Below are 24397 nucleotides of genomic sequence, written 5' to 3'. Positions count from 1 at the left end.
GGATGGCTTACGGCTCAGCCAAACCCACCCGTAAAAGGAAGGCCACTCAGAAGTTCACGTTTGGTTTCCATCAGCCATGTTAAGACTTTCCCTCAGGCTACAGAAGCACAGAGCTAGGAGAGCTCAGAGTCCAAGCCCTCCAGGGAGCCTCCGGCCTGTTAGCAATGGAATCACAGGGCAGACAGGTGAGCAGCACGTGACCCCTCATCAGGTAAGGCAGTGGAATCAGGGCTGACCCACAGAGGACACTCAGGCTCGGCTGCTCAAATGACAATGAACTCTTCCAGGCACAGATGCCGGGGGTCTACTGCTTCCAGATTTACAACAACCATTCCTTATCCATTAAGAAAGAGAAGCCAGGTTTCCTCTTTGGGCAGTATCCAAGCTCAGGCTATAAGAACAAAGTTTCCTTACATTTTGAACACTCTAAGTAGGCTTCCAAAAATTATGATGAACACAAGACATGCAGCTAAGCAGGCTCCAGAGAGTCCAGAAACATCTCCACGTGGTCAGATCATGTGACAGGTGTTGCTTTCGGTGTCAAAAAGTGGAGCAGTCAGTTTCACAGTTAGTCCCACTGCATCCGTGACGTCTCCCAAGCTTCTCTTGACCTGCACACCAGCTTTCAGCCAAACCTGGCTGAGGGCCTAAAGGGACCTAATTGGGAGGGTCATGACCACACCAACAGAACCAAGATCACCCGCAAGAACAAAGGCTAGAGCCGTGAGCCCCAGCAGAATGCCCCCTCCCTACGGCCACCTAATGAGGGTCAGTGAAACTCAAGTTTGTTGTGTAGCCCCAGGCCCCAAGAGAGAGGCAGCCAGATGTCTTTTCCAGCTCAGGTTGCATCTGCAGAGGACAATGAATGGAGGGGAGGAAGGCAAGGCAGGGAAGAAGTTTCCATCCAGATTTCCAAGGAAAGCTCCTCAGGTGGAGAGAGGCTTAGACAAAAAGCAAAAACCAGTGGACAGATGGCTGGAAGGTATGAGGAGTTATCAGTTTTCTAGTTTTCTAGTCTTTGCAGATTTAAGAATGAAGTACGAGGGTCCTCTGAGCCCAACAACAAGGCAGCCTGGGCTATGACACTCTTTCCGGTGGTTTTGGCATCATGACAGCCTATGTTCTCTCCATCCCTCTTCGCTCCCAAGTGGCAGGACTGCGGGGAAAGGCACATCACAGCAGCATTGCCCAGGGGGGTGGGCTTCCTGATCCAGAGTTAGACGTCCTCATGGGTGACCATGGGAACGCAGCGTCCCTGCACTCAAAGCTCCAGTGACAGAACCGAGTCCTTGACCAGCTGCTGGAGACGAGAGAAGACCCGCCTGGCTATGTGCTCAGGCCAGTGCCTGCTCCTCCCATACTCCTGGGTGACAGTCACAGAGGTCGTGATCGCAGGAGGGCTCAGTAGAAGCGCTTTCGGCTCTGGTCCTGCCATTTGTTGTAGAGTATGAGCCCAATGACAATGGCAAATACGGAAAACACCAAAGAGAAAAAGACGATGAGAAAGAGGGCCAGGCCACTCAGGGGCGGCAGCGGGGCTGTCACTAAGAAAGCAAGAGAGAAGCAAGTCAGAATGAGGGAGCCCGCCCGGTGGGAAGGGCCAACCAACAAGCTATCGAGTCCCCATTTCTGGGAGCTAGAGCTCAGACTCTCCCTTTCTGGATGCCGCAATTTAAAACCTAACAGCCCACAGTCTGCTCATCTGTAACACAGAGACAAGCGAGAAAGCAGGGGCAAGTGCTCCAAGTGCTTCGGAGAAGAACCCCGAAAACAGGCAGCCCCGCCCAGCTGTACTGCATGTCACCCCAGACCCCCACAGCCCTCAGCCTCCTCACTGGCCATGGGGCCTTTCCCCAGGATCCCCCGTGCTCACTCTCGGGCAGTTTCATGTTGTCCACCGAGGGCAGGAACACATCTCGATGCAGCTTCTCCTCTTCTGGGGTTCTCTCCACCGTCAGCTCAAACAACTTCAGGGAAATGACATCATGGTTGTCTAAAGAAAAAGAGAACAAGGATTACTCAAGCCACCCTGAACAGAATGTCTTGGTTCAAGCTTCTAATCCACAGCTAACAAAGTGACCTGAAAAAAATAACTGAAACTTGTTTCTCATCTAAAAATAAGGACAAAGAACAGGGAATATTCTACATTATCCTGCATTTATAGTTTTTATCAACAAGCATGTATTACCTATATAATTTTAAAATTTAGAGAGGGACTTCCCTGGTGGTCCAGTGGTAAAGAATCCGCCTTCCAATGCAGGGGACGCGAGTTCGATCCCTGGTCGGGGAACTACAATCCCGCATGCCTCGGGGCAACTAAGCCCACGGCACCTCAAGTAGAGAGCCGGCGTGCTGCAAACTACAGAGTCCACGTGCTCTGGAGCTGCGGTGCCACAACTGCAGAGCTCACACGCCCTGGAGACCGCGCACAACTAGAGAGAAAACCCGCACGCCACAACTAGAGAGAGAGAAGCCCGCGTGCCACAACGAAAGATCCTGCATGCTGCAATGAAGATCCCGCGAGCCACAACTAAGACCCGACGCAGCCATAAATAAATAAATAAATAAAATATATAAAAAAAGGAAAGTCAATGTTATAAAAATAAATAAATAAAAAATAAAATTTAGAGACGATACAAGAACTAACCCCCAATCACACGTAAAACCTTCTAGTGAAAGGAGACACAGTAGCCCCACAGCTTCCCTTTAACATGGACAACACACACAAGCAAGACAGGAGAGGGCCTCACAGCAGCTGTTTAACGGGCCATGAGCAGGGCACAGCTATTGGCCTGGAACACACTTCCCTTCTGGACTGTGCCTAATTCTTTGCAGTATCTGAATCCTGCAGATTCAGTATCCTGAATCTCACTATTAATTACCAGAGAAGGATGAAGAAGTTAGGGACTCAATTTTTTCTCTCCTTTTTTAAAGTAACATTATAAATTCAGACAGTCAAACATACTTGACGCGTCTCAATACACTGAAGTTGTATCTCTTACTGAAGCTCAACCCAACCCAAGTTTATCCAGTGGGAGCCTAATGAAGTTGGCTCCCAAGTCCTTTTACACGAACCCAGAAGTTTTTGGTATCTTCCTTGCTTTTCTAGGAAGTTTTCAGCCTGTATTTCCTACCTTAGACCCGGCATTAGCCATTTCCCCAAGAAGCTCCTGTTCCCGTTAGTATTGGTATTTGTACTAAGAGACCACAAATATGGGTGCTAGGGGTGCTCACTGCTACTAGGTTGGTTTTTGCAGACCGGATTTCTTGCCATCTCTATTATTAGGATGGCATTTATAGCTGCTTGGACTCTCAGAATCTTTAGCAGACCCCCAGGTAAAAAAACTGGATTTACCTTCAATTAGAAAAAATGTTTTCTTTGCCAGGACTGAGATTAAACCATGGGACAGGATAAAGAACCACAGTGATGCTCCTCACAATGTAGGGGCATCAAAGGCTGGGACAGCTGTGATGTGTCCTTTCTCAGCAGTTTCCAATAATCCACAGCAAAACAAGTTAAGATGTTAACAAGAAAGACCTTAATAGAAAGACGCAATTTGTATTTAGGGGTATCCTACAGGTGGAGAACATGGATGTACTAACCTAGGCATTATTGCCAAGAACTTAGAACAAAGGACTCCTTAGGATAAACAAAAAATTACTCTTTGGCCATTTCCAACAGTTGGGAACAACTTCCCACTGACAAGTACAACAGGAGGTTAACTGAGCAGGTCCCAGAAGCCTGCAAGCTCACAGGAAACTTGTGGACAGGGATACCTCTTTCAACTTGAGTCATATAACAAGATTCCATAGCAAAGATCTCCAGCCTGTGCCTCCCCTTACCTGTGCCAAGGTAAGATGTCCCACAGTTCTGGCCTACCTGCACAGTATTTAGAACTGGCTGCCAAAATTAATCTCTTATAAGTGACAGGAAGCAGATCAATGGTTGCCTGGAGGCAAGATAAGGGAGGAATCCTGCAAAGGGGCACAAGAGAACTTTTCCCTGATGGAAACATTCTGTATCTTGACTGGGATGGTGGTTATAATATGTAAATATTTGTCAAATCTCTTCACACTATATACTTCTGTTATGTGGAAAGCATATCTCAATAAGGTTGATTTTTTAAAAAAAATTAGTTGCCAGGATTTACAAAATCAGATTTCATTAAAAAAATCCAGATTTCCAGCTTCTCTTGAAAAACTAGAAGACATGGCCTCATTGAGCCCACATTTTCTATTGGCAACAATGGCTGAAACTGAGTGGATGCTGCCCATTTCAGATGGGTATTTGCCTTTCTTTCTTGCCAGAAGAAAGTTCTACTTCATCCTAGCTTCACTCATAATACATTATATCAAAAGAACCAAAAGTTTAATTCTTTACCTCTTCTGAAAAGACGTTATGATTGATGCTAAAGCCAAGGGGGAGAATAAGCACATAAAAGAAGCTTCTAATCGGAAACAAGTAGGAAGAAAATCCAGAGGAGAGAGAACAGTAGAAAAGCCCGGTACTGCTAACGCCACATAAGTCAAGGAAGGCAGGGGTTTCAGAGCAATTGGTCAAACAAGCTGAAGAGAGGACCAACAGCAAGCACACAGAACAGCGAAGAAACAGAAGAGCTTTTGCAAAACTACTTGTGCTAATAGCACGGCAGAGACACAGGCCTGAGTGCAGCATTTACCATGGGGGTAAATCTACAGAGGTGGATGTCTTAGAAACGCAAGCATCTGCACACACAACACATTCAAAAGTCTGAGCACAAAGGAGAGTCTGGGGGTCGGAAGAGGGAGGGCAGAGTCAAGGAAAAGCTTTGTTAAGAGAAAGGGAACTAAGCACATTAGGTGAAAGGACAGGAACCTGGCTATAAAAAGAGGCACAAGAAATAGGAAAGCACAGAACTCAAAACACAGGCTGGAAGAGCTGGCTTGATGTAGAGGCAAACACTGCTTTCCATTAGCACCAAACATCTCCCGAAGACAACTGTGCTAGATAACCGCCGGCCTGGGCTTTTAAGGGATCTCAACACGAGAATGCAGGAAGATAAGCGCTCACCGGGCACTTGTTTGCCAGAGTTCTGCATGGCTGGCTCTCCCCTCTGAGAAGCCTCACCCAGGCTGCCTATTGAGATGTGATCTCAGTTAGGGCAAGTAAGGAACGCACATGGAAGTACCTGAGAGATCCCCAGTGATGGAGGAGGTGCCGAAGTAGTAGCCCCGGGGCAGACGGACACCGGGCACCTCTATGCAGTCCCTCCACTCATGCTTGCCATCGATGTCCATCATTATCTAGAATAAAAAGAAGAGATAGGGCTTCCCTGGTGGCGCAGTGGTTGAGAGTCCGCCTGCCGATGCAGGGGACACGGGTTCGTGCCCCGGTCCGGGAAGATCCCACATGCCACAGAGCGGCTAGGCCCACAACAGTGAGAGGCCGACGTACCGCAAAAAAATAAAAATAAAAAAGTGATAAATCAGGGCCAGGCCACGGAAGTGGGAGCGAGACAGCCCATATCGCCAACAGGTCCAGAACAGGGACTCACCGTCAAATGCCTCTTGACATAGCGAATCACAAGGAAGGTGTCATAATGGAGATTGCGGACAATGGCCGTACAGCCCCCCAGCTCTGTAGGCCGCCCGTCCCGCTCGTGATCATAGCTGAGGGAGCCATTGTTCACCATGGCTGAGATGTAGGGGAAAACCCGCTGGGAAAGCAGGGAAGGAAAAGCAGAGAACGGTGAGGAAGTACTCTTAGGAACACCTGTGCAAACAGCATCAGGAATTCTGCACATAAAGCTGAGGTCCTCACAGCAGACCAGACAACCACTCTGTCGCATCACTAGCAGCCCCCAAGCACCCACACTGAGATGGTCACTCGAGGGACATGGCCCAGAGGTGACTGACCTCTCTACCTGCCTTCAGGAATCCTCCTTGCACCCATTTGGGGTGGATCTGGAATGGCCCCTCTGACACTCTGGAGTCTGACTGGAATCCTCCCAAAGATCGCCATTTGGCACTTATAGTCTACACAAGACTGTTGTTTTTCTTCGTGTGTGTGTGTGTGTGTGTGTAATGGCCATGTAAACTTCTTGAAGAGAAAAATCATTTATTATGCCTCTCTGCATGTGTCCACCTTAGCTCCATCCCTTCCCCCCCAGGGCAAGTATTTTGCACACAGAGGTATTCTGAAAATACCTGTTCAATCAGGGAAATCTTTCCATTCAGGATAGCACCTTTCAAATTCTAAAATTCTATAACTATATGATGTTAAATGGGTCAGGACTCAGAAAGGGCAGTGCCAGAACCAGGCTGCAAGGTGGTGTTCTCCGGCCACAGATGACTATTCTTAGTCAAAAGACCACCCAGCCCATTTAAGCTTCACCACACATAACTTCTCCCACTAATACTCAGGGCAAGGTTCTCCCACTGAAAGTTTCCTCATATGCCACCCATTTTCCCACCTACTTCAGAGGTCCTCTCTCTCCAATAGACTCGTGGAGCAAATTCTTCCCTAGAAATAATGAGCTAACCATTCCAGAACAAGCCCAGTGCTAAGGCAGTGCAGAGAGGCAGGGGGATGAAAGGACAGGAAACATGAGACATGCCACTTCTTTGGTGAGTCCCTCATTGTCCTAAACAATCAACATGCAAGGTGAAGATGCAGTCAAAATCGGAGACTGGTGACTCCTGAGACAATAGCCACACGGATTCTAAACAGTAGCAAATGTTGGATGGACACATAGGGAGTACGGGATGGCCATGGTGGGTCAAGAACTGAGTACCTGGACTCCGGGAGAATATCGTCTCTTCTGGGCCTGAGAGGGTCCAGCAGGTTATTATAAAAACAAGAGAGGGCACAGAAGACAGGAGACCAAGTCAGAAAGAAACAGCCATGGAAGAGCTATGACCCAGCTGTGGTGGATGAGCAAACCAGTCTAAATCCCCAAACAGAATTTTAGGGTCCATGGAAGGCACTTCGCAAGTCTTCATACCCCTCAAAACTACAGGCAAAACTATACGCACAGGTGTTTGTACATTTTCTAAGGAGAGGGTCTGCTGCTATCATCAGATTCTCAAAGGGGTCCACTAGGAAGACCCCTCTAACCCACGTGGGGTCCTGAAACTCTCCGAAACTTTATAAAACACACAGCATCACACTCTCCAAGCAGGCCTCACTTATGTCTCTGACAGTCCAAAAGTCAGGCCATGAGTTGGTCTGTACCCAGACTACAGTATTTCTTTAGCAAGGGGAGAGACAGGAGTGATAAATGGGGCTAAATTCTTCCAAATTCAAGATGTCCTTTACTGCCCAGGATCTGAGGATATAGCTCTTTCCCAGAAGACAAAAATCCCATCACTTGAGAGGCTATCAAATTAACTCTAATCCAAAGGGATCATTTACCCTGTAATTGAGCCTTATGGACATATATTTCCAAACAGTTATTCTAACCGACAACATGTGGGCAAGAAAAAGCTCTGTGGGAACGCTGCAGCAGGACAGACTTAGAAAAATCACAAGGTTCAAGCATGTTTAGCTTTGCTCCAGAAAACTGCTACAGTTCTAAGCTACTAGCAGTAACAGATACCTGCACAAGCTCAGCTCGGCCCTGCCCTACAGGAAGTGTGGGCAAAGGTGTAGAACCCAAAGCGTTCCTGCCCTCTAATCCTTAGTGAGCACCTGTTACGAGCCAGGCACAGTCCCAGATGCTGGGCGCTCAATGGCAAACAAGATAGGCAGACATCTGCTCTCATGGAGCTGACATTAGAGTGGAGGGGACAAACAATAAGTAAATAAAATCACTTGAGACTGATAAATGCTATGATGAAAATAAAATAGGTAACACAATAGAGACTGATGAGGAAACATCTCTCTGAGGAGACATCTGAGCTGAGACCCAAGTAGTTAGAGAGAATCCACCAAAAAATCTGAGGGCACAGGAAGCATGAGGTTAGCATATTCAAGGACCAGAAGATGACAGGGGTGTCTTCAACCCAGCTAGTGAAGAAGGGGCTGGTGTGAGCTGAGGAGGGAGCCAGCTCACACCAGCCCCTTACAGGCCACAGCAAGGGTCTGGGGTGAGCCTCAGAGTAGCGGCTCTTCTCTTGTGCCACTGGTGGCATATGTACAGGATTACAGAAAGGTATGAAATGAATCAGTGGATGATTGAACTACTGGAAAACTACTCTTCTACAACTATCATTCAGGACAAGGGAATCATGAGTATGTTATCAGCAGTTTACAGAGATGGGCTTCTGACAAGAAAGCCCGTAACTTCAGTGAACAATTAGGGAAAGAAGGGATTGAAAATGCCCTCGTGAGCTCTGATGATCCCAAGCCTTGCTTCATTTATCAACCCCAGCACCTGTGATCAGAAGTTGAAGTTGTAAAAAAAAAAAAAAAAAAAAAAAGTTGAAGTTGTAACTTTCAAGGGTGTGCCTAGGACGGTGATCCTTAACCTAAGGGGGCCTTACCAAGGCTGGTGAAGCAGCCAATCAGCCAGTATCAGCCAGAGGCAAGCTGGGCCTCAGGATGACCTGGGGGAGCTTTTCAACTGCACATACACGTGGGTCCCGCAGTCAAAGAGCCTCACTCAGTAGGTCTAGAATGGGGCACGGGGCTATGTATTTTTTAAGAGGCACCACAGACGACTGGGATGTGCAGCCAAAGTTAAGAAATACTGCCCTACACAGAGTCCCACAGCTTTGGAGCTGGAATCTGTCTACTTCAGCAACTCCTGACTCGGCCTTCCACCTTCCACCTCACATTAACGATGTCTTTAAATGCCATCTTAACTTCTATGCCCAGTCAGGAGTTCTTGAAGGGTTCCTTGGGTACCCACTCATTTGACACAGCAGCTCATTTTCTTTCCTTGGAAAGCAGCCTATATATAGCCAGAACCAAAGGCAGAAGAATCACCCTGACTCCAGCAAAGGTGGTAGTTTCATTCCTAATTTAAGAGTCATCAAAAATTAGGAACTCCTACCTATTGTCCAAATGGTTGATGTTGGAAAGGTGGGGAGATGTCTTCAACTTTTTGTATTACAAGGCGCTCCACACGGTATTGCACCTTCAGCACAACTTGATTGAAAAGAGACTCATGAACTTGTGGTTGTATGGATCCTATGCTAAAATTCCACAGGTGCAAAGCACACAGGCTGCGAACCACTAGGTGTAAAAAAGAGCACACTCGGCCCTCTGTAATCAGGGAGACCTGGGTTCTAAATGCAGTTACACCACTCACACCTGTGTAATCTCTCTGAGATTCTATTTCCTCACTGTAAGCAGGGAGAATAATTCACAGCTCACAGGGTTAATTACGAAGATGAAATATGTAAAGCATTTAGTACAGTGTCTGGTGTTCAGAAGGGAGTCAATAAATGTTCATCCAACCAATGACTAAATTAATGAATTTTTAGATATATTGTTCACAGGTGTTCATATATAAACACAAAGCCAAACATATGTCTTTTAGAGCAGTAATTCCCAGACCATTGGCTGCCATGGACCACTAAAATCTCTAAACATGTTTTTGGGATTAATAGGTTTGCCTTTTCTTGCTTTTTTTTTTTTTTTTTGCCTACTAAATATATTAAAATATAATAATGAATGACAGGACAACCATCTGTAATAAACATCATTTTTAAAAAGAACATTCTAAACCAAAAAAGAAAGAACTATATAATTTTATAATAAATAATTAATAAAACATTTCACATTTATGAAAAGTCACTTCACTGTTCCTATTCTTAAACCAGTGAAACTCTGTAACCCACCAATACGAGTCTATGAACCAGCATCTAGGAGCCATTCTCTTAAAGCAGGTTTACCAACCTAAACCCCAGTGCAGTTGAGGAAGCTGGCCAAGTTTGCTCCCTGGAACCTAGATGTGAAAAAAAGGAGGGTGGGAGGGGAGAGGGAGAGCACAGAGCCACACCAGCTACTGCTAAGATGTCGGTAAAATGTCTCTGGGAATGTCACTTAGTGGTGTGAATACGAATGGCTAGCGTTTTTTGAGAGCTTACTCTGGGCCAGCCACTGTACTGAGTAATGTATACATATGCGTTCATTTAATTCTCACAACCCTAAGAGGTAGTACTGGTATCTGCATTTCACAGTTAAGAAAACTTGTTTAAGATAACGGAGGTATTAAGTAGTGAAACAAGCGTTTGAAACCAGGTAGTCTGGCCTCAGAGCCCTGGCTCAATCACTATGACACACTGCTCTCAAGATCAATCAGTATGGAACAATGGTTGGTATATACTTAGATACAACCAAAACCAGCAAACAAACAAACAAAAAACCTAGGTCTCTAATATACCCTGAAACACCAAGAAATACTGGAAAATGGCTCCAAATTAAAGGAAAGGAGAGATATGACAACTGAATGCAACACAGGATCTGGGGTTTTATTTTGCTATAAAAGACACAGTGGGGACAACTGGTGAAATCGAATAAGGTCAATAGATTAGATAATAATTCGTTACCAGTGTCAAGTTCCTGATTTTTATCACTGTGTTTAGGGAAGACAAGTGAAGAATTTAGGATTAAGTAAACATGATGAAGGCAATTTACTCTTAAGTAGTTCAGAAAAAATATACACATATGCATGAGGTCAGACACACACACGCACACACACACACGCACACATGAGCACAGGCACAGACAAACATACACATATACACGTAAAAGAAAAGGACAAAGCCAATGTACTAAAACATTAACATTTTGGGAAATCTGGGTGAAGAGCATTCTGGAATTCTTTGTTGCATTACTGTAAGTTATCTGTAAGTCTGAAATTATATCAAAATTAAAAAATTTTAATGATTAATCTGAATCTAGTATTTACCACACTTTCAATTTTTCTATGTCTAAAAAATTTCAAAATTAAAAAAAGGTTTAAAAAAAACAGTATGTTAAATATGATGCAATGTTTTCATTTTTAGAAAGGTGTGTATAGTTCTGTTTTTTAGTCTTTTCTGATTTTTATGTAATGAGCTTTTACATAAAAATAAGAATTAACAAAACAAATGCCTCTTCTACAGCACCTCCACGTGACCGTCCCCTTGGCTCACCAAAAGAACACACTCACTGCCACTTCCCAGACAGATACTTTTCAGACTTTCAAAACTTTCTAAGTCACTGGTCCTACAGTACTCTTCATCCAACTAACCCTCTGTGCAGGAACCTGGATAGAGGTGACTGGCTAACTGAGCAATACCCATCCTACTTAGAATGGGTAACATCAGTGAGATTAAGCAGCATGAGAAGGCCCCTGCTCCATAAGCCCCCAAACTCCTACTAGACTAGCTGTGACTCTGTCTCCAAGTCTCAAAGCTCCTCAACTGGAGGATACAGAATAGTGCAGCCTCCAGGCCAGCTGACTGCCTGGAAGAGCTTCACATACTTGAACATTAATCATCATGAACTCTTAAACTCACAGAACGATTTTAGTCCCATTTATCTTAGTTGTGATCCCCAACTAGAACAAACGCAAACCAAGTAATGTGGGGACTTCAATAGAGTACTGTAAAATCAGGAACCCTTAAACTCCAGGTATGCCCCAAACACTGAAGTTCATAACCCACCTACTCAGACTACAAGGGCCAAGATGCAGAACACAGCCTAAGAGGCAACACCTTAATCTCACTGCTAACCACCATTATGGTAGTATGTGAATACTTCTTGTTAACTCTATGGAATAGGAGATCTTGTCTATAGTTCTACTGTGGGGAACCCATGAATCTCCTGACATTGTATATAAAATCCTATTGTATTCAAATCTACCAGAAAGCCGTACATTTCTACTTCCCCTGAAATCTAGTTCTCACCAATGAAGCTCAGCCTCACTGCCTAATCACATCTGAGAGCTTGCTGGACCTAGTTTCCAAAGGAGTGTCTCTTAGAAAACACTGCTTCACCAAGGACTGAGGAAAAAAAAACAACCCTAAGTCACATCCAAGTAGTATAACAAGAGAATTTAAGAAGTTATGGAGTTCCTTTAATACTGTAAAAATTCTGTCCACCAACAATAGAGACCAAAAGGGATTAGTGTCCTCATCAACATAAAGATTTGAGGGAATGTGCTTTTCAATTGGAACGGCGTATTATTGTTAATTTTCTTTCAGTTTCAAAAGAGGAAAAACAATCATCACATTAAAAAAATACGGGAAGCCCCTCAAACTAGACTTCCAAGCTGGCCTGATCCGAGAAGAGCAGTGAGCTGCTCGCACCACTTTCCAACCAGCTGTTTCTGCCTCCAGGGGTGAGGTCTGAAGGTCTCACTGGGATGAATGAGGGCCAAGGCTGCAAAGGGCTGCACTTCTGGGCCCTCATTCCAGGAAGGCCTCTTGCCACCATACTCTGATTTCAACTGAGAGAAGACATTCCTACTCCAAGACTGCTACTGAGTTCTCTGCAATTTTTCACCAACATCTGGGTTCTCCTGAGAAATGGATGACCATGAGCTGATGACTTCCTGGTGCCAAGAAAAGATGATCAGGTTGTGTTTTAATCAACACTGTAAAAAGTTAGCAATGCCAAGATGTAACTCACATACCACACAATTCACCTATTTAAAATCTATAATTCGGGGGCTTCCCTGGTGGTGCAGTGGTTGAGAATCTGCCTGCTAATGCAGGGGACACAGGTTCGAGCCCTGGTCTGGGAGGATCCCACATGCCGCGGAGCAGCTGGGCCCGTGAGCCACAACTACTGAGCCTGCGCGTCTGGAGCCTGTGCTCCGCAATGAGAGGCCGCGATAGTGAGAGGCCTGCGCACCGCGATGAAGAGTGGCCCCTGCTTGCTGCAACTAGAGAAAGCCCTTGCACAGAAACGAAGACCCAACACAGCCAAAAATAAATAAATAAATAGATTAATTAAAAGAAAAAATCTGTAATTCAATGGGTTTTAGTATGTTCACAGGTAAGATTATGATAACTGCAATGAACTGTAGAACACTTTCATCACCCCCAAAAGAAACCCTGTGCACTCTCCCCACCCCAGCCCCCAACCCTGGCAACCACTCATCTACTTTGGCACCTGGCAACCACTCATCTACGTTGTCTCTATAGATTTGCCTATTCTGAACGTTTTTTTATATATGGGATTATACAATATGTGGTCTTTTGTGACTTGCTTCTTTTGCTTAGCATCTTTCCAAAGGTCATCCACATTGAAGCATGTATCAATGCTCATGTTCTTTTAATGTTGAATGATATCCCATTGTATAGATATAGTTTGTTTATCCATTCATCAGCTGATGGACATTTGAGTTGGATCCATTTTTGGCTATTATGAATAATGCTGCTATGAACATTCATGTAACTTTTTGTGTAGACATGTTTTTATTTCTCTTGGGTGTATATACCTAGGAGTGGAACTGCTGGATCACATAAACTCTACATTTAACCATTTGAAGAACTATGGAATAGTTTTCCAAAACAACTGTACCATTTTCCATCCCCACCAGCAGTGTATGAAGGTTCCAATTACTCCACATTTTTACCAAACTTGTTATCATCTGTTTTTTTTATTTTAGCCAGACAAGTGGATATAAAGTTGGCATCTCATTGTGGTCTTTTTTTTCGCACTGTGGTTTTGATTTGTATGCCCCTAATAGCTAATGACGTTGAGCCTCTTTTCATGTGTTCGTTGGCCATTTATATCTCTTCTTTGGGAAGTATCTATTCAGATCCTTTGGCCATTTTTCACTTGGGCCATCTTTTTAATTACTGAGTTGTACCTAGAATATATAAGGAACTGTTACAAGTCCCTTATCGGATATACAATTCACATTTATTTTCTCCTATTCCATGGGTTGTCTTTTCACTTTCTTGATAGTGTCCTTCAAAGTATAAAACTTTTTAATTTTGGTGATTCACGTTTAGTTTTTGATCCACTTTGGGTTAACATTTGTGTATGGTGTGAGGTAGGGAAACACTTCATTATGCTGCCTATGGATATCCAGTTGTCTCAGCACCATCTGGTGAAGAGATGATTCTTTCCTTATTGAATTGACTTGGCACCTTTATCAAAAATCACTTGTTCATAATTGTGAGGATTTATGTGGATTTTCAATTCTATTCCATTGACCTATATGTCTACCCTTATGCCAGTACCACACTGTCTTTATTACTGTAGCTTTATAGTAAGTTTTAATTACAGGAAGTGTGAGTCCTCGAACTTTGCTCCTCTTTAATCAAGAGGAGGCTATTCTGGTTCTCTTGAATTTCAATACTGATTGTAGAATCAGCTTGTCAATTTCTGCAAAGAAGCCAGCTAGGCATTTGAAAGATAGGGGTTCCCTCAAATCTGCAGATCAATGTGGGGAGTGTATCACCATCTTAATGATACAAAATTTTCCAATCCATGACATGGGATGTCTTTCCATTGACTTAGCTCTTTTTCAGTTTCTTTCAATAATACTTTATAGTTTTCAGAGTATAAGTTTTTCAGTTAAATTTATTTCTAAGTACTTTATTTTTTTTGACGATAGTTAATGGAATTGTTTTCTTACTTTCATTTTCTGATTGTTCAATGCAAGAATATAACACACAATAGATTTTCGTATGTTGATCTTATATCCTGTAACCTTGCTGAATTCATTAGTTCTAATAGCTTTTTGTGAATTCATTAGGATTTTCTATAGATAAGATCACATCATCTACAAAGAGAAATCGTTACTTCTTCCTTCACAATCTGGACTAGCTGTCCTGACTAGAACCTCCCGTACAATGTTGAATAGAAGAGGCAAGAGCAGACAGTCTTGCCTTATTCCTGATCTTAGGGGGAAAGGATTCAGTCTTTCACAATTAAGTATGATGTCAGCCATAGGGTTTTCATAAATGCTCTTTATCAGGTTAAGCTCCCTTCTATTACTAATTCGTTGAGCATTTTTATTATAAAAAGGTATTTAATTTTGTCAAATACTTTTTTCTACATCTATATGATTATATGGTTTCTGTCCTTTATTCTATTAATATGGTCTATCATATTAACGCTCAGATATTAAACCAATTGTGAATTCCTAGAATATAGTGTATTTATACATGGTGTATACCCCTTTTTATATGTTGCTAGATTTGGTTAACTAGTATTTTGTTGATGACTTTTACATCTATACTCACAAGAGATATTGGTCTGTACTTTCCATTTCTTGTGATGTCTTTATCCGGCTTTGGTATCAGGATAATACTGGCCTCAAAGAATGAATTGGTTAGCATCCGCTCCTTTGACTTTTCATATGGGTTTGAGAATTGGTATTAATTCTACCTTATGTTTGGTAGAATTTACCAGTGAGGTCATCTGGGCCTGAGCTTTTCGTTGTGAGTCACTTTTTAATTACCAATTCAATCTATCCAAATTTTCTATTTCTTCAACTATCATTTTAACAGCCATTTATGGTCTGACAATCTCACTGTGGCACAGGTGGTACCCTGTTCTTCAAATACTAAAGCTCTTGACTTACCTAAACAACAATTCTTATATTGCTCATGGGGGAACTGAGGTTATGTGATTTTGAACAACGTGTCCAGATTTCAGGGAGCCAAGGCTAAACACAACTTAAATCCTAAACTCCCTCACCCCCTTCTCAGATGCATTAATGTTGCCAGTATTTTCCCAATATTTCCTCATAAACAAATGTGGTAGACAGTGAACTGAGAAACGATGTCAAGGGCACTCTGGTGACAAGGAAACAAGAAACCAGAGAGACAATTTTGCCACTGCCTTGAGTGACCTGCTGAATTTTTCCACAGCCCCTCCTGCCTGCTCCTTGTCCTCCTCGTCCAGCACATCTTCAACACACGACGTTTCCAAATTTTCAAAAGGTACTATATTTGTCACCCTCTCCTTATGAGCTCAAAATAATAGAGCAAAATAAAGAGATTGCAGTCTCTGGAGTCAAACCCACTACCTGGGTGTCACTGACGAGTTTTTTTTAACCTTTCTGTACTTCCGCTTCTTACCCATAATGTAGGGATAATAATAATATCTACCCCAAGGGGTTGTTAGGATAAATAGGTAAGACATGTAAAAGCACTCAAAACGATGCCCGGCGCCTTCAAGTATGATGTCAAAGAAAACCATGCCGCTAACAAAACACATTTGACTTCACCCTCTAAGACAGTACCAGGTCATTGGGATGTAGAGAGGAGTACACCTTCCCCACTCTCTGCACTGAGCATAAGCTCTGAGAACTGAAATTGCAGAGGAGATCACTCTGAGAATGAATATCTCCGTTCTCAAGGAAATCATCCTGGCATAAGGAAAAAACGGATGGGAGGTGGCAGAGCACCATAATTACAAGTGCAGCCTGTGGAATCAGGTGGACCAGTGTTCAAAATTTGGCTCCACCTTATACTGGCTGTCACCTTAGACAAGACACTTCTCCAGTCTTCTGTTTATGCATTGGTAAAATGGGAAAAATAATATTGACTATAAGGAGATTTGATGAGAATCAAAATAATAACTGCAAAGTACCTGGCACATAACAGCCACTGAAAAACAGAAACTGCTTTTATTCGTTTTTTTAAATTTAGTTTTAATAAATTTGTTTAATAAATAATAAGGAAACAATGACCTGACGTTGATCCAGGGGTTCTTCAACCTGGTTATGTATGGGACTCTCACCTGGAGATCTTTGAAAAAGTAAGGTTGCCCAGATTGCACCTGGGCAATCAGGACAGCATCAGGCTCTCTGACCTCGGGGCCTGGACATCAATCGTTTTAAATGCTCTCCAGGTAATTCCAAGTGCAGCTGGGAGTAAGGCAGAAAAGAAGTCCCGATTTTTACCATCTGAAACTAATTTTTTTTGATTAACATCTACTCTCCTTACAAAATAAGGCCCATCAGATCTGCCCTCTCAACCAGAATTACTTCTATCTGATGGAGAAATGGAAGCTAAAAGAGTTTGAACGATTTATTTCTGGGAGAAACAGGGAGCCACGTTTAAAACTCTAGTCAAGGGCTTCCCTGGTGGCGCAGTGGTTGGGAGTCCGCCTGCCGATGCAGGGGACGCGGGTTCGTGCCCCGGTCCGGGAGGATCCCACATGCCACGGAGCGGCTGGCCCGTGAGCCATAGCTGCTGAGCCTGCACGTCCGGAGCCTGTGCTCCGCAATGGGAGAGGCCACAGCAGTGAGAGGCCCACGTACCGCAAAAAAAAAAAAAAAAAAAAAAAAAACAACAAAAAAACTCTAGTCAAGCCCTGAAGCCCACACCTCTTATTCAGATGTATTTCTAACTACCACCACTATTTCTTCAGCGGGACTGCAAACCTTCTCATGACATTCCCCTCATTAAAATCCTTTAATGCACTTACCCCCTTAAATACTTAGATACCCAGACTCCCCAACAGACACACCACCCTTCAGAACCTGCCCCACAATGTGCACGGTGAGGACGAGTCACCTACATTCAGGTTGCTCTGCTGCAGGTCTAAACAGCCAAGTCACCAACTCCCCAAGGAGACGCTGCTCAATCTCACGGGCCAGTTAACTTGCTCAAGAGGGAAGAGTGTTAGCAGCAAAGAATGCAATGTGAATGGCGGCCCTGGAACATGGCGAGACAGAGGGCCCTGTTTTTCTTTCTACCCTCATCTCTCCCTGACCCCCCTTTTCCCCCTCACATCCACTTTCCCTTCTCTAACTTTATCACCTTAACACATGGCTTTTCCCTCTGCACTGGTTCCTAAGTCTGCAGATTTCAACATCAATGTCACTTCCTGGAAGAAGTCTTTCCCAACCACTGTCCCCACCACCACCGTCCCACCCCAGGTTAGATGCTCCTGCTGGGTCTTCCTATAGCCCCCCCTTGGAGCACCCCTACTACTACATCAGCACCCCTGCTACTAAGTGCAAGGACTGTGCTGGTCTCGCTAATTCCCAGGGCCTGGCACCTTGAAAGTGCTTGAGGTCTGATGGACGGAAGAAGAGCCCAGAAGCAACGTGGAGAAGCAAGTCTATAACTGACCCACAACAAAGGTTCCTCTCCTAACTCAGGTCTCACTTTCCACTTCCTCTAAGCAGAACTCTGTGGGGAATGTGAAAAACTGTTGAATCTGGGTGTTGTATATACAATGATCTGTTCATCCAATTTTTTTATAAGTTTGAAATTTTTCATAAGGAACTTTTGGGGAAAAAAGTACAGTAAGTTCTGCCTCCATTCCTAATCCTGCCCTCCTTTCTAAATATTATTTAGCAACAGGATACCCAGCAACAACGTGTCCTAATCATCTTCCCACCATTTGCTCTTAGGGCCGTTAGGCAGAGAGCGAGCGCAGACCTGTTGCTAGTGTAAGACAGTACTTAAGAACACTCAGGGTCAGCTAACAACAAGAAGCTTCTGCCAACAGCCAGATACTGGATTTCAACAAAATGCTGAGATTTCACCAATTTCTTTCTACAGCCTTTCCTAGAGGAGAGGAGACTTGCTGTGCAGTCCTCTGAGAAGAGGAAAAAGAAGAGGATGCTGGCAAGGGGGAGCAGCTGCAGAAGAGAGCTCAGCAGTGATACAGTACGTCAGGGGAGTGGGGGTACATAAATTCAGCTTGCTCTGTGCTGGCCTAGGTGCACCAACCAGCCATGCATGCTCAAGCCTAGGGGCTCCCAACGTGCACAAGAGAGCACACTGTTAACACTAAAGAAAAAGCCCCATTCGCGAGAGCCATTCCCAAGACTGTGCACCATAAACAGCTCTATCTAGAAACACCCTGACAGAGACATTAACTCTTGAAGTTCAGCAGGTGAAGAAAATAGAACCGAACCCCTCACTTTCTTTCCCCTCTGTTTCCTCTTGAACAACATTCCTAAGGCAAAGGGCTGTGACGTCAGGGCAGCTGACCTAAGCTCTGACACTTGCCATTACCTCTTGCTGCTTCTCCTCATTGGGATACGTGTCTACAAATACTCCCAGCCCCACAAATTTGTCCATGTTTCCAAACACAGGCCCTAGAGAGAGAGAACAGATGATGAACAGTGAAATAAAGCCAAGAGTTGATAAAGGAATAATACATCACTATGATAGAGGAAAAAATGAAATTCAAAAGACTCCCCAGCCTCTCCTTAAGATGAGGAAACAGCTGTAAAAGCACCCAGTGAAGGGCACGGCCTGTAACAAGCACCCAGTAAGCACCTGCAGTTGTCTGTCATTAAAGGCGGGGAAAGAGAAAAGGCCAGCACCACCCTGTTTAGCACCCCAGTTGCTCCCTGATCCAAACTGGTTGCTAAGGCGCCCCTAAAGAATTCTGCTTCACAAACACTTGGTGACGACTACACCCCTGAGAGAACTGAATTCCCAAGTTTCCACTTCTTGTTGCAGAAGAGATCAGGTCAAATCAGGCTGAGTTTTGCCACAACTTGGAGCAATGGCTCCCACACAACAAGGAAAAATAGGTAACTCTTCTCCTTTCTCCTGACTCAGGAGTTCTGAGATCGGTCACTACGCATGCCCAGAAGAAACCAGCATGCCCAATGTCAGTGTTCGGGACAGGCAGTGCTTTCCTCTGGCCAACGGGCCGGGAGGTTTCAAAGGGAAAGTGGAAGTTACCAATTAGCAAGAAATCACCCGGGATGAGTCAAGTTCAGCTGCTTTTAGGACTCAGACCCCATTCTAGAGACTAGACAGGCCAGTCTTTATCTACAGACATCAAGGGAGAGGGAAAACCGCTGGCACTGTGGAGACGCGCCCTTCTCAAAAAGAGGGCACACAAAAAAGCAGGCCTGTCACACACCCCACAAGAGCAACCCAGGGTCCCAGTACCTGGCTGCATCCGATCCTTTGTGTACCAGATCGCCAAGCCGTCCCCGTGCAGGTTCTTCTTCCCTTGTCCGTGGATTTTGAAGTGCACCTGCAACTCCCAGTCTCTCAGGAAACATGGCTAAAGTGAAAAAGACCCTAGAATCAGTGAGGAACATGAAACACGAAGCCCTCAGGCCCTCATCCACAGTCTACAGACTCGGAAAACACAAACGCAGGTGACATGAGGCTAAGGGGTAAAACGGAGATCTAAGACTTGCTAAGTGTTCGTGTGGTAAAATTAAACAGATTGAGCCATTCAACTGTATATATTTAATACGAAAAGTGAATAAACCTCCCCATTATCTTCACCATCTCCCAACAGAAACAGGATAGCACTCCACAGTTGGAAAAGACAAGAGAACTTTGTGTTAGAGCACTGTGATCCTACATCCACCCAGCAAAGGATCTCAGCCTACAGAGCAGCGGTGGCTGATTAATTAACACTCATCTGCAACTTAAGATCACCCCTCTGACAGAAAGACTCTAAAAAGCTTGGATTTCAAGAAGGGTCAAAGCCCCATTCATTACAAAAGAAAAAGATAAGCTAAGTCATTCTGCAAAGGTCTCCAGGAATAACTAGCAGATGCTATAAACAACTCTAATTGGCTAGACTTGGCCCTATGCCAAGCTGAGGGGCACCCCAGAGTTCCCTTGAGAAGGGGTAAGCTATGCCCCCACCAACCTCAGGCCCACGGCCAAGGAGCACAAATGCACCAAAGGAGAACACCACCATCCCCAGCACAGGGACAGCCTCTGGTGGAAAAACATTTAAGGAGGTGGTTACCAAACAGACTCTTGTTTTTCTTCTTTTGAATTGTGTATCAAAACCTTGGAAAAATGGAGAAGGAGGTAAGTGGATGGTTAAGTGTTCTAAATAGCTGAACACTTTCAACCACTTTCAACCAACTTTCAAACCAGAGTGGACATTTGATTTACAGAGGCTCCTGGTTAAAGTTCACCGTGAAGAAAGAAGGGAAGGAAGAGTGATAGACCAGTGTGGTTCAGCCAAAGGCCCTCCAAACAGATTGTTCTGGGGAATTCCCTGGCGGTCCAGTGGTTAGGACTCTGCACTTTTGCCGCCAAGGGCCCGGGTTCAATCCCTGGTCAGGGAACTAAGATCCCACAAGCCTCGTGGCCAAAAAAAAAAAAAAAAAAAAAGATTGTTCTGGCTCTTGAGCAACATATTGCTAGATTATTTTCAGTTTTCATTTGTAATTTCTGGGAAATCTTCCAAAAGTGTTAGTATTAGGAGCACATAGTCAAAAATAAAAGGGGTATGGATACTCCTGAGTTCACCAAACAACCCTGAAATCTCCAATAGCTCTCCCTCCTCTGATGAGCCCAATCCCTGTGTTGTCATTCGGGGTTCTCATCTTTCTGCTTTTTCATTTAGATTTCATAGCAAGAGCGAAATTCAGTGGCAGGAAGCTGCCCCATAGCCAGTGGGTAGGTATGATGCCCCTGGGAAGAGGGCAGGGCCAGAGAAGTTCACACTGAGCCCAGAGGTGTCTGCCATTCATCCTTGGCCTTGTGGAGCGCAATGCTATGCGGTTTTGCTCAGGGCTATGTCTAACAGTGGGTCTCAAACTTTGCTGCATATTAGACTCACCTAGGGAGCTTTTAAAAATCCCAGTGTCTAAGCTGCAGCCCATTCCAACTATTTCAGAATCTCTGGGGATGGGACCCAGCCACCAACTCCAATGGACAGCCAAATTTGAGAACTGCTCAAACAAATCCATCCTATTCAAATAACTCAGAAACAATGCCAAAGCTCATTCTGAGAGTCAAATAACAAAAAATACAGGTATCAGAGAATCTGAAAAAGAGCAAGATAACTAGATCCTACACTAGAATCACTGCTACATAAAAGGGTTACGTAGAGACAGCTAGCAAGACAGCAGCAAAGTCTTGGACACGATCATTTATAATCCATAGACCTGTATCAGTGAACCTTGTAACAGAGGTGTAACAAACAACAGCACATTTCTATAACCATTTTAACTTTCCAAAGCTTTTTCATGTCTATTGCCTTATTTTATTCTCACAATAATCCTGGTGGGCAAGTAGAACAGATATTATAAGCTCATTTAACAGTTGGAGAAACTGCAAACTGAGAGAGGATAAATACTGGCCAGGGCTCACAGTGGGTCTGTGATACAGCTAGATTGAGAACCCAAGTCTTTCAACTGCCAGCCCTTCACCTCTTCTACCAGAACACACTGCCCTGCATTCTGTCCAAGACTGAGTTCAGCACTGCAATCTGGGATAAGGGGCCAGCTTGTGCAAACAGCTCCACGTAGAAACTTCTCATCCCACTGCTCCTTTAGAATTCTCTGCCACACAAAATGAACAGGGGAAATAAATCATTTCCTTTTCTGAGATTCACTTGTCTACAACTAACGATAAAAACCATGTACAAGTAAGTTCTTAGCTTCTACGAACCCACGAGAAAGTGTTAAAGGATGCCAAGGTCATTCCTAAAAGTGGTCATAAAAGATTGAGAAAGAGCCCTGGAAACCGAAAAGAAAGCATCATCTTACACTTGTACAAAATCACAGTGCAGCCACACCAGGAATACTGCATTCACTTCTCGCCGCCATACCTCAAGGAAGACAATGTAGCTAGAAAAGGCCCAGAGAAGAAGGACAAATAAAATGACCAAGGGCTCAAAGTGGCTTTTACACGCAAATACAATGTAAAATTGGACTCAAAGGGAAATAACAAGGGGGCGGGTGTTACTGGGATGAAGCTTGAGATAAATTTAAAAGAGCAGTCTTCTATTTCATAAAGCAAAGTAATTAAACATGAGTTAACCTGCAAAATAACACTCAGGTCAATCAGGAATTAAAGACTGCTCTTTTTCTATTTTCAGAAAATAGAATCAAAATTGATTATCTGCTATACTTAGGGCAACAGAGCATCTCCCTAAATATCTGATTTCATTATGAAGGTCATGACAATCTCTGAAATGAAAATCCTTGATACCCACAGAAGACAGAATACTGGGATAGACAGTGAAATTAAGTCAGTATGCCACTGGTGAACTTTTTAGTACTTTCTGGGTCAGCCACACAGGAGGGAGAAAGATTCTTACCACCCGGTTCCACAGGGCACCCTGTTTACTTTGCATATCTGGGGTAAGGCGGATATACTGGGTCATCACCATGGCATTGCCCATCAGATTCCACAGGGAGGAACTGCTTGTGCCTACACCTACGGAGAGGAAGTAGATCAGTTCATTCTCTTCAACACCAACACGTTCGGAAAGCCACCATGGACCCTCCAAAAGCTGCAGTCATCACCGTTTTTTCCTTTCATGTCACTCGATCTCCCACCTCTGTCACTCATAACATTTCAACTCTTTACCATCTTTACAGTTTCCTTTCACAAAGACTTTCTCAGGTGAAGACCCCAGAGCACATCAGAGCTGTCACTTTATCCATGCCACAGTAGCCACAGCTCAGATCCATTCTTCCCCATTTTGTATGTGAGTAAATTTTAGCACCATGAAATAAAAAATTTCCCCAGTTATACCAAAAGAGCTTGACCCTTTGGGGCTCTGGGGCTTAATCACATTCTTTCTTTGAACAACCCAAGAGTGAAGCTACTTTTCTCCTTACTTCAGACTATCAGCCCCTTGAGAGTGAGAACTTTGTGTCTGTATAACCCACAGTATTAGCAACGAGAAGGCACTGGATCCATCTGCTAAGTAAATAATCACCCTTAGCAGCAGTGTATACACTCTTGCACTCTGTGTTTTTGTTTGCTTGCTGTCCCCATATCTTCCAGTGGGGAACAGACTTGTGTTGATTAAGCCATCTACACTGATTTGGTCTTCTTTGTAGCTAACCGTGTAAATTTTCTGGTTGATAAGCTGTGCCTAGAGGCCTACGAACACTAAACAGAGCAAAGCTAACCAGCCTCTTTCATCAATAGGGCTCCTGGACTGGAGAAGAACACGTGTCTTAACTGACAACAGAATTTTATCTTCTCAGTCCGGCCAAGTTCTACCCTACCTCTGCCGCCTTCTTTATTTCTAGCACATCCACAGCTCCATCCGGAGCCCGGCTCATTGCTAGTGGTCCTCAATCACTCCCATCGGTCGCAGTGCTCTCCCCTTCCCACATTCCTCCTGTTCAACTCTAAGCTCCCCTTCCTCCAGGCCCGGCGCTAGCGGCATCCGAGAGTGCGGCTTCGACCTGCTGGAAACTCCCAGGGCTAACTCCGGGGTCGGGGTGAGGGTAAACGGGCCCCTGCCCTTCTTACCCGTGGCTCCCAAACACAACGAGAGCCCCCGGTGCCCCCACCCACAGCCGGCAGCATCGTCGGGGCCATGAAGCCTTTCACTGCCCCCGCCTCTACGGACAAGCTCAGGTCCGGAAGCTCTCCCCAAGCACGACCACCTCGCCCCCGGCGCCTCACCCTGGTAGGGCTTCGACAGCGAGTGCTCCCGTTTCAAGTACTCGAACGTTTGACCCGCCCTGACTTGCCGTGGCCCCTGCCCAGACCCCAACAAAAGAAGAAGGAGCAACATCCTGGACCCATCTCGAGCCGACAAACGCCGCCGCCACAGCTGCCACCACCCAGAGGGTTCCAGGGCCGCCGCCAT

The 24397-nt window shown here is 44.6% G+C and overlaps 1 protein-coding gene across 3 annotated transcripts; it reads right to left on the bottom strand.

Moving 5' to 3' along the window:
• Nucleotides 1-65: 65 nt before the first annotated feature.
• Nucleotides 66-24397, bottom strand: LMAN2L (lectin, mannose binding 2 like). Of its 3 annotated transcripts, XM_060027318.1 has the most exons (9): nt 24211-24397; nt 22883-23001; nt 19750-19867; nt 18856-18938; nt 6774-6806; nt 5535-5696; nt 5169-5283; nt 1874-1993; nt 66-1544 (listed from the first exon to the last, which is right to left on the bottom strand). In XM_060027318.1, the coding sequence occupies exons 1-9, from the start codon at nt 24395-24397 to the stop codon at nt 1402-1404; spliced, it is 1080 nt and encodes a 359-aa protein (XP_059883301.1). In that variant the 3' UTR covers nt 66-1401. The 3 variants fall into 3 exon arrangements, with proteins under 3 accessions (XP_059883301.1, XP_059883302.1, XP_059883303.1); XM_060027319.1 differs by lacking the exon at nt 6774-6806; XM_060027320.1 differs by lacking the exons at nt 5535-5696; nt 6774-6806.

This window comes from Delphinus delphis, chromosome 12 (assembly GCF_949987515.2).
Source record: "Delphinus delphis chromosome 12, mDelDel1.2, whole genome shotgun sequence".
NCBI lineage: Eukaryota > Metazoa > Chordata > Mammalia > Artiodactyla > Delphinidae > Delphinus > Delphinus delphis.
This window is presented reverse-complemented; position numbering and strand designations above follow the sequence as displayed.

Excerpts from the sequence above, each read along its gene's own strand:
- LMAN2L (XM_060027318.1), bottom strand. The coding sequence starts at position 24,397 with ATGGCGGCGGCCCTGGAACCCTCTGGGTGGTGGCAGCTGTGGCGGCGG. Across the intron at positions 23,002-24,210 it reads GCTGTCGAAGCCCTACCAGG|GTGTAGGCACAAGCAGTTCC; the intron begins GTGAGGCGCCGG and ends TCCTCTCCGTAG. Across the intron at positions 5,284-5,534 it reads ATGTCAAGAGGCATTTGACG|ATAATGATGGACATCGATGG; the intron begins GTGAGTCCCTGT and ends TTTTTATTCTAG.